Source organism: Camarhynchus parvulus, chromosome 3 (genome assembly GCF_901933205.1).
Source record: "Camarhynchus parvulus chromosome 3, STF_HiC, whole genome shotgun sequence".
Taxonomy (NCBI): Eukaryota; Metazoa; Chordata; class Aves; order Passeriformes; family Thraupidae; genus Camarhynchus; species Camarhynchus parvulus.
This window is the reverse complement of record NC_044573.1, coordinates 45950512-45960287: the sequence shown is the minus strand read 5'-3', so window position 1 is coordinate 45960287 and position 9776 is coordinate 45950512. Positions and strand designations below refer to the sequence as shown.

The following is a 9776-nucleotide window of genomic DNA, read 5'->3' as shown; positions in this document are numbered from 1 at the left end:
TTGGGGAATAGCTTTATCGTTTTTTATTTCTTTTTTATATCTATCAAGGCCATGTCCCTCATATCTTCCCCTCCAAATTGGGTCTTCCTCCTTGACTTTTTCCCCTGCTTTTGCAACATCTGCGAACTTAGTTTTGCCCTGGTTTTGTCCTTTGCACTGCTGTTTATTTCCTCAAAAGGCAGGTTTTGGAGACACAACATCTCCTAATTTTCGGGGTTTTTTTGGGTTTTTTCCAATTGCATTTCATTTGATCCTATCTCCTTTGCAGAGTGTTTGTAAGCCTTTCTTTTTGGGTTCGCAAGATTCCGTTTCCCTTCCCGAAAGGAAATTTCATTTCCTTTCGGGAAGGGAAACGGAATCTTGCGATTTCAATGGGGAGCAAGAGGAGAAGCTTTGCTGCGTGTCCCTGCACTTGCTGGCATGCCATGCCTTTTGATGGCTTTGACTTTGGGGAAGACTTTTTGGGTTTTTTTATTTTATTAAAGTATCCATGCCATGACGCTCACATCATCCCCTGCAAGTTGTGTCTCCCTCCTTGATGTTTTCCCCTGCTTTTGCAACATCTGTGAGCTTAGTTTTGGCCTCTTTTGGTCCTTTGCACTGCACCTAACATAATCCCGGTCCATTTCCTTCTAGTCACCAAATTTCCAATTTTTTTCTTTTTTTCTCCTCCAAGTGCCATTCCTTTGATGGTATCTCCATTCCAGAGTGTTTGTAAGTCCTTCCTTTCTGTTTTGGCTTTCAGTGGGGATCAAGGTTGGCAAGCATTGCTGCATGTCCCTGCACTTGATGGCATATGATCATGCCTTTTTAATGGTTTTCACTTCAGGGAATAATTTGTTTTTTTTTTTTTTCTTCCTTAAATATCCAAGCCAGGGCCCTCATGACTTCCCCTCCAATTTATTTTTTCTTCCTTGACTATTTCCCCTGCTTTTGCAACATCTGTGAGCTTAGTTTTGGCCTCTTTTGGTCCTTTGCACTGCACCTAACATAATCCCGGTCCATTTCCTTCTAGTCACTAAATTTCCAATTTTTTTTTTTTTTCTAATCCAATTGCCATTCCTTTGATGGTATCTCCATTCCAGAGTGTTTGTAAGTCCTTCCTTTCTGTTTTGGCTTTCAGTGGGGATCAATGTTGGAAGCTATGCTGTATGTCCCTGCACTTGATGGCATATGACCATGCCTTCTGATGGCTGTGTCTTTGGGGGATAGTTTTATCTTTTTTTATTTCTTTTTTATATCTATCAAGGCCATGTCCCTCATGACTTCCCCTCCAAGTTGTGTATTCCTCCTTGATGTTTCCCCTGATTTTGCAACATCTGTGAGCTTAGTTTTGGCCTCTTTTGGCCCTTTGCACTGCACCTAACATAATCCCGGTCCATTTCCTTCTAGTCACCAAATTTCCAATTTTTCTTTTTTTCTCCTCAAAGTGCAATTCCTTTGATGGTATCTCCATTCCAGAGTGTTTGTAAGTCCTTCCTTTCTGTTTTGGCTTTCAGTGGGGATCAATGTTGGCAATCTTTGCTGCATGTCCCTGCACTTGATGGCATGTGACCATGCCTTTGATGGCTTTGTCTTTGGGGAATAGCTTTATCTTTTTTTATTTCTTTTTTATATCTATCAAGGCCATGTCCCTCATATCTTCCCCTCCAAATTGGGTCTTCCTCCTTGACTTTTTCCCCTGCTTTTGCAACATTTGCGAACTTAGTTTTGGCCTGGTTTTGTCCTTTGCACTGCTGTTTATTTCCTCAAAAGGCAGGTTTTGAAGACACAACATCTCCTAATGTTCGGGGTTTTTTTGGGTTCTTTCCAATTGCATTTCATTTGATCCTATCTCCTTTGCAGAGTGTTTGTAAGCCTTTCTTTTTGGGTTCGCAAGATTCCGTTTCCCTTCCCGAAAGGAAATTTCATTTCCTTTCGGGAAGGGAAACGGAATCTTGCGATTTCAATGGGGACCAAGAGGAGAAGCTTTGCTGCGTGTCCCTGCACTTGCTGGCATGCCATGCCTTTTGATGGCTTTGACTTTGGGGAAGACTTTTTGGGTTTTTTTTATTTTATTAAAGTATCCATGCCATGATGCTCACATCATCCCCTGCAAGTTGTGTCTCCCTCCTTGATGTTTTCCCCTGCTTTTGCAACATCTGTGAGCTTAGTTTTGGCCTCTTTTGGTCCTTTGCACTGCACCTAACATAATCCCGGTCCATTTCCTTCTAGTCACCAAATTTCCAATTTTTTTTTTTCTTTTCTAATCCAATTGCCATTCCTTTGATGGTATCTCCATTCCAGAGTGTTTGTAAGTTCTTCCTTTCTGTTTTGGCTTTCAGTGGCGAACAATGTTGGCAATCTTTGCTGTATGTCCCTGCACTTGATGGCATATGATCATGCCTTTTGATGGCTTTGAATTCGGGGAAATTTTTTTCTTATTTTTTTTTTTTTTTTTCTTTCTTAAATATCCAATCCATGTCCCTCATGACTTCCCCTCAATTTATGTCTTCTTCCTTGAGTATTTCCCCTGCTTTTGCAACATCTGTGAGCTTAGTTTTGGCCTCTTGTCATGGTTTGACACTGGCACAATGCCAGTCCCCCATGAAAATATACTTCCCTGGTGTTTGCTGTGAGATGTGACCAGGAAATAAGCAAAGCAGGCCTCTACCTTAGAAAAAAAAGTTTATTAACTAAACTACAAAAGGAAAACAAACCACACACACACACACACACACACACACACCCCTGGAAAATGAAAACTCCACAAAAAGCATTTCCTCCTCCCCCCCACCACATTTCCAATACATCTTCCAAATTTCAACTCTTCATCCATCACCCTGTAAATACTCAATTCCAGTCCGTCAAGTGGAGAGGAGTCCTTCTTGGGGCCATGGTGACCTCTTCCTTGCATGCCCAGCGCTCTCACCACTGGACAAGGAACAGAGCTGCTTCAAGGGTTATCCTTTTAAGGGTGCTTTGACCAGTTCCAAAAAAAAGCACAGTTTTCTCTCATCTCGGGACCTCTTGTCCCCCCCATACTTGTCTACCCCCTGGGGCCGGGGGGTCTCCAAAACTGAACTCATCTCAGTTCTGAGCCATCGCCTCCCCCCTGCATGCAGCCTCTGTGTCGCGAGGAAGCATGGTTCTGTCCATGGCTGTACCAAAAAGAGTCCAGCAACCAGCTACTCCATCATCTCTTTCCAGCCTCTTCTTTACTCTCCCAGCCTCACTCACTGCTCCGACTGCCATTCTCTTGCCCATTTCCTCTTTATCATCCACTCCATCTCCCCTCCGGGAAAGGTCCAAATGCTCTGTGAGGTTTTCATTGTCCAGAAAGGGGTTAACAAACTTCTGCACGCGGCCAGGCTCCTTCCCTGCTGCACTCCCCCCTTCCCCCTCCTTCTCCACAGGCCGATATCACTTCAAGGCCACAGGCCCGTAGCAGCTTTCTCTCTCGTCTTCTGGCTGGGGGGGGGGCTGCCCAAATCTTCTCGGGGCCTCTCTCCCTCTGTCTTTCCTGGGGGGGGGCTGCCCAACGCCTCCTGGTGCCCCCACCACCCTTCCATCCTGAGGGATCAGGCCTACCTCTGCCGGGCCGCAGGTTTTCTCCTCCCCCGCCCAGCTCGAAGCCGGCAGGGGAGGCCTTGCCTCTTTGCTGGCCGGAAATCAAAGAGGGAGCCCAAGGGAGTGCTCTGCTTCTAAGCCCCTGTGTTCTCAGAGGCGCATCCACCCTCAGGGGCCAAGCCTGGTGTCAATTTAAAATCTGAACACCTATTGGCCTCTGGCCACTCCATTCCCAGAAAACCTGCTTCCTGTAAACCCACGACACCTCTTTTGGTCCTTTGCACTGCACCTAACATAATCCCGGTCCATTTCCTTCTAGTCACCAAATTTCCAATTTTTTCTTTTTTTCTCCTCCAAGTGCCATTCCTTTGATGGTATCTCCATTCCAGAGTGTTTGTAAGTCCTTCCTTTCTGTTTTGGCTTTCAGTGGGGATCAGTGTTGGCAATCTTTGCTGTATGTCCCTGCACTTGATGGCATATGACCATGCCTTCTGATGGCTGTGTCTTTGGGGGATAGTTTTATCTTTTTTTATTTCTTTTTTATATCTATCAAGGCCATGTCCCTCATGACTTCCCCTCCAAGTTGTGTATTCCTCCTTGATGTTTCCCCTGATTTTGCAACATCTGTGAGCTTAGTTTTGGCCTCTTTTGGTCCTTTGCACTGCACCTAACATAATCCCGGTCCATTTCCTTCTAGTCACCAAATTTCCAAATTTTCTTTTTTTCTCCTCAAAGTGCAGTTCCTTTGATGGTATCTCCATTCCAGAGTGTTTGTAAGTCCTTCCTTTCTGTTTTGGCTTTCAGTGGGGATCAATGTTGGCAAGCATTGCTGCATGTCCCTGCAATTGATGGCATATGATCGTGCCTTTTTAATGGCTTTGACTTCAGGGAATAATTTGGTTTTTTTTTTTTTTTTCTTCCTTAAATATCCAAGCCAGGGCCCTCATGACTTCCCCTCCAATTTATTTTTTCTTCCTTGACTATTTCCCCTGCTTTTGCAACATCTGTGAGCTTAGTTTTGGCCTCTTTTGGTCCTTTGCACTGCACCTAACATAATCCCGGTCCATTTCCTTCTAGTCACCAAATTTCCAATTTTTCTTTTTTCTCCTCAAAGTGCAATTCCTTTGATGGTATCTCCATTCCAGAGTGTTTGTAAGTCCTTCCTTTCTGTTTTGGCTTTCAGTGGGGATCAATGTTGGCAAGCTTTGTTGCATGTCCCTGCCCTTGAAAGCATATGGTAATGCCTTTTGAGAGCTTTGACTTTGGAGAAGAATTTTTTGGTTCTTTTTTTTTTTATTAAATATGCATGTCCTGACTCTCATATGTTGCCCTGCAAGTTTTGTCTTCCTTCTTGACTTTTTCCCTAGCTTTTGCAACATCCGTGAGCTTAGGTTTGGCTTGTTTTGTTCTGTTGCGCTGGTGTTTACATCCTGACAGACCACGTTTTCAGATACAAAATCTCTCAATTTTCGGGATTTTTTGGGGTTTTTTTGAATTGCAATTCCTTTGATGGTATCTACATTTCAGAGTGTTTGTTAGCCTTTGTTTTCCAGTTTGCAATTTTTAGTTTCCCTTCTCAAAAGTGAATGGTATTTCCTAAGGAAATATGCAAGGCCAGACGGGACAGGTCCTGTGCGTACTGAAAATGCATGGGTATTCCATGCCTGAGAGTGCTTTAATGTACGTCCGCAGTTTATATACAGACATGAATGGAACGGGGCTACTTGAGCTTGACAAGCGTCTTCAGCTGTTTATTTATCCAGCATCAGTCTCATTACATTGTTATGGCAATGGAGAGATGAGAACAACTTGCTGTCTAGGCAGCAGGCCAAAGAAAGAATATAGAAACCCTCTAACTTTATAGATTCCCACACTTTAACAGAAATTCCCTGGGAAAAACCTCACAGCTTTCAGGGTCCAAATTCATTAGGAAGCTTTAGGGCACTGCAGTGTGGGGGAAACTCAGCATGGTGCCATATTAAAAGCCTTCACTTTCCCATGCAGAGGAGATGGGAACACTGGCACAGGGACTTGTCCTGATTTTTACCCTTTTACATCATATTTTCGAAATTAAACCTGTAAAAAAATGCAGCTTTGATTTCTTGCTCCCATCACCTGGCGCACTCTGGGGCTCATCCCTTTACACTTAAGGCAATGCCATTGGAAAAACAAACATCGATTTCTATGCCTGTGAAGGCTCAAAATAAACTCCACTTCTCCCGCATCTGGGCTCAATGTTGCAGCACCCAGACTCTCAGACTGAAAAGGACAATGAGTCCCCTGACCTGCTGAGCACAGCCAGGGCTCTGCATGAACTTCATAGGCAAAAAAGGGACAGAGGAACCCAGGTCCTGAAGCCTGACACTGATCAAACAGGGATCAGTATCAAAATCAAAACACTCTCCACCGCAGAAAAACATCTCCGCTCTTTGTGTCACCCAGCACAGCCCCCCCAAACCAACATTCGAATAGTCAGGAGTGACACTGGCCCCCAGTAAGGGGATACCCAGCACATTTACATCCCTGCACCTGCCCTGCTGCCCACAGCAGCTGCACCAAAATCCCTGGAGTGCCTGAGTGCCTTTAGCTTAGGCATGTAATTTCTTTCATGTCTGAAATTACAAGTCAAGTCTTTCACGATTTTCACCTCTATGTTCAGCAATTAGTTAGAAAAGGGCTTGTGCCATGACATCCCTACCCACAGCACAAGGCAGAGAGCTTGGGTAAGTAGGTTTTGAGAAGGAAATGGGCCTGTCCTTGAAAGAAGTCAGCCCTTCAAGCTAAGCAATATATTTTTCTGTAAAGAAATCAAAGGAGGAATCTGTTCATAAGAGATAACATTGCAGAGGAAAAAGTACAGAGATCTTTTCTTGTTTAGAGAAGAAGGGCCCCAGAGCGTTAATCCTTCACTAACATAAATGAATGTTCTTTAACACTTTTTGTTAGGAAGGATTGTTGCTGACACCTAAGCTGAACAGGACATACTACTAGCAAAATAAGCATGTCTCGAGATACAGCATGTCAAGGCTGTTTTCACAGGCAAGCAAAGAGAGTCAAAACACAGCACTAAGGCCATATTTCCAGATGTTTGGCAGTGGATGTGGGAAAGGAAGCAAAAAAATGAAGCAAAAGCAAAGCTGTCTGGGAAACACTTGGTTTTTAGTATCCTTAACTTTAAAATAACTCAAGAACCTAAAGCAGGTGTCTAAAGATAAGTCATTCTGAGACCATATATTTGCTTCCATAGATATATATATAAGGGGTCTCTTGGATGCCTTTTAGGCACTGTGCTAGGCTCTAAGGTCTCCCTGGAGCTCTCTCTTCTCCAGGCTGAACAGCCCCAGCTCTCAGCCTGTCTCCACAGCAGAGGGACTCCACCACCAGTTGCATTTGGTCCTCCCTGGAGGGCAGTGCATGCACATTATTCCATTGGCTGCAATTCTGGGAAAAACTTGGTGATGGGAAAAGCTGCTGCTCTTCCACTCTGGGAAGTACAGTAGGTGCCTTTTGGTCTCTTACTCCACATTGTCTGAAGTGCCCAAAATTGCTGTGCATCAGTATTCCCATACCCAAGGGCAGATCCACCCTGGTTTCCTAGACACAGGAACTACCTGGTGTCACTAAATGCAGATAATACCTTTTGTTAATCTGCTTGCATTGGTTTTAACTCCACTGTAACACAGAAAAACTCAGACACAGAAATGTGCTGAAATTTATGTCCTACAAAAACAAATGTCTCCTGAGCTGGAAAAACTGTCATATCAAACTGGCACCAACGAAAATTTTAATAAAAAAATTACCCATGAAGCTTCCCAATTTTTAGGTAAGTCTGTTTACCTTTGCAGAGCTTGAAATCAACACAAGACTGAACTTGTCAAATGCCTACAGGTTCACAACTCCAGCATTCAGATCCGAAATACACAGCAGAGGATAACAACAGCAGTTGCTCTGCTTTTAAAGTATTACAAATACCTATAATTCAAGATAGAAAAGATGAATAAGTGTACATTAAAAATAGGAGCATATATAAAAATATCTGCCTGGATGAAAGAGCAGAAGGCCATTAGCGAAACTCCCTGACAGGAGTAATTTTGGCAAAGGTCGTAGAAAGATAATATTTTATTAGATAAACTGATAATGCTGAGACAAACAGCAGGCTTATGGACATTCAGGGCATTTTTCAGGTACCACTGGAAAATTTTATTGCATGTTATAATGTAATCTGAAATGTTGTCAACTTGGAGCTCAGGGACAGTAAAACAGGACAGATACATTTGATTTAAAAAGCAATTTACTATTTATTTTTAGTCCTGTATGATTCAAAACTTAAAATAGTGTCTAAAATCAGATGGCAACAAAGATTCTGCCCTGAACTACTTTACATAGAAAATATCTACAGATTCCCTTGGCCTGTACTGAGCTCAGATTATTAGGAAGAGAAAAGACACAAAGGGTAGAGCAGATCAATATGAATGTTTTTGAGAATAGGATTCCCTGACTTAAATTACTCATCTCACTGCCCTGGATGTGCTTTGCTCAGTGCAAACCCCACTCTGAGTGATCATCATTGGTGAAAAAGGGACAGAAGAACCCAGATCCTGAAGCCTGACACTGATCAAACAGGGATCAACCTAAACATCAAAACACTCCCCAGCGCAGAAAAACATCTCTGCTCTTTGTGTCACCCAGCACAGCCCCCCCAAACCAACATTCAAATAGTCAAGAGTGACGCTGGCCCCGGGTAAGGGGATACCCAGCACATTTACATCCCTGCACCTGCCCTGCTGCCCACAGCAGTGACACCAAAATCGCCCCCAGCAGCAGCGGCAGCAGCAGCAGCAGCTCCTCTATAAAGCTTCTCTTGCCATCCCTGACACTCCACCAACAGCAGCCACTGAACTGCCTCAGGCTCTGCTGCCACAGCCCCCTTGGCCAGCACAGCTCTGCTCTGCAGCTTGCACCATGGAAGCTTGTCACCCTACACAGCATTTCAATGTCACTTCCTATGGGGCCACAACTGTGGCCATCATCACCCTGGAGGTGTTTGTGGGCATGTGGATAAATGCTTTCATTGTTTGTGTGCTTTGCATTGCCTGGGTCAAAAAGAAAACCCTGAACTCTAATGAGAAGATCTTGCTGCTGCTGGGATGCTCCAGGTGTTCATATTTGTGCTTCACATGGATATATCGCTTCCTTTCAATGATTTATCCCGATTTTCTTCATGTTCCAACCATACGTCAACTAATTAGATCTTTGGTAACCTTTTTTAATTATTCCAACTTGTGGGTCTCAGCCTGTCTTTGTGGTTTCTACTGCATAAAAATTGCCAATTTCAGGAACAGCTTCTTCATCTACCTGAAAGTAAAAATTGACAGGATGGTGCCCTGGTTCTTGTTGGGGTCAGAGATTTTAGCCTTGGCTATCAGCATCATTATCGCTGACCTCTCTGAAACTCTCCAGAGGAACAACAACACTTCCACCTGCCCAGGAAATTTTTGGGAAGTAACTATCAGAAAGGATATGCATCTTTTATCTACTTTTTTACTCTCTGGTTTCGTATTTGCTGCTTCATTCCTGGTAGTCACCTTTGCTGCTGTTTTCCTTCTCTTTTCTCTCTGGAGACACAAGCGCACCATGCAGACAAGCTCCATGAAGGACCTCAGCATGGATGCCCACATCAGAGCCATGAAATCTGTCCTCTCCTTCTTAGTGATGTACAGCATCAACTTTGTATGTTTGGTCTTGACAATAATTTATGCCACGAAGAAAGAAAATATCATGACACTCCTTTTATACATATATCTGTGTGCTTTTCCAGGCGTTCATTCCCTTATTTTGATTTTCAGTAGTCCCAAGCTCGGAAAAGCAATGCTGAAGATTATCTCCTGTGTGAAGTGTGAGCTTTTCATCAAGTAGGAATTGTGATAACAGATGGAGTCCATGAAAAATGTTGAAAACAGTAGAAAATAAGTAATTTAATTTCTGATGCAGCTCTCCAGGCAGTGTAGATGATACTGATGTTCACTCTTCAACATCCAAGTTATGAAAACTTCATTTGTAGAGTTTGAGCTAAATTATTGTGAGCTAAATACATTATTATCATATTTAGATTTAGCTAAAACTTTGAGATATATATTTTTTATTAACAAAGTCAATTAGCCCTGATGGTAGGAACAATGCCTAAGCCCCTGTGTGGTGAAGGGATTCATGTGGGCATGAGAGTCTGC

The 9776-nt window shown here is 43.3% G+C and overlaps 1 protein-coding gene across 1 annotated transcript; it reads left to right on the top strand.

The window, feature by feature from the left end:
• The first annotated feature begins 8511 nt into the window (after nt 1–8511).
• On the top strand, nt 8512–9465 carry LOC115902473 (taste receptor type 2 member 9-like). Its single transcript, XM_030945999.1, has one exon. The coding sequence runs from the start codon at nt 8512–8514 to the stop codon at nt 9463–9465; it is 954 nt and encodes a 317-aa protein (XP_030801859.1).
• The last annotated feature ends 311 nt before the right edge of the window (nt 9466–9776 follow it).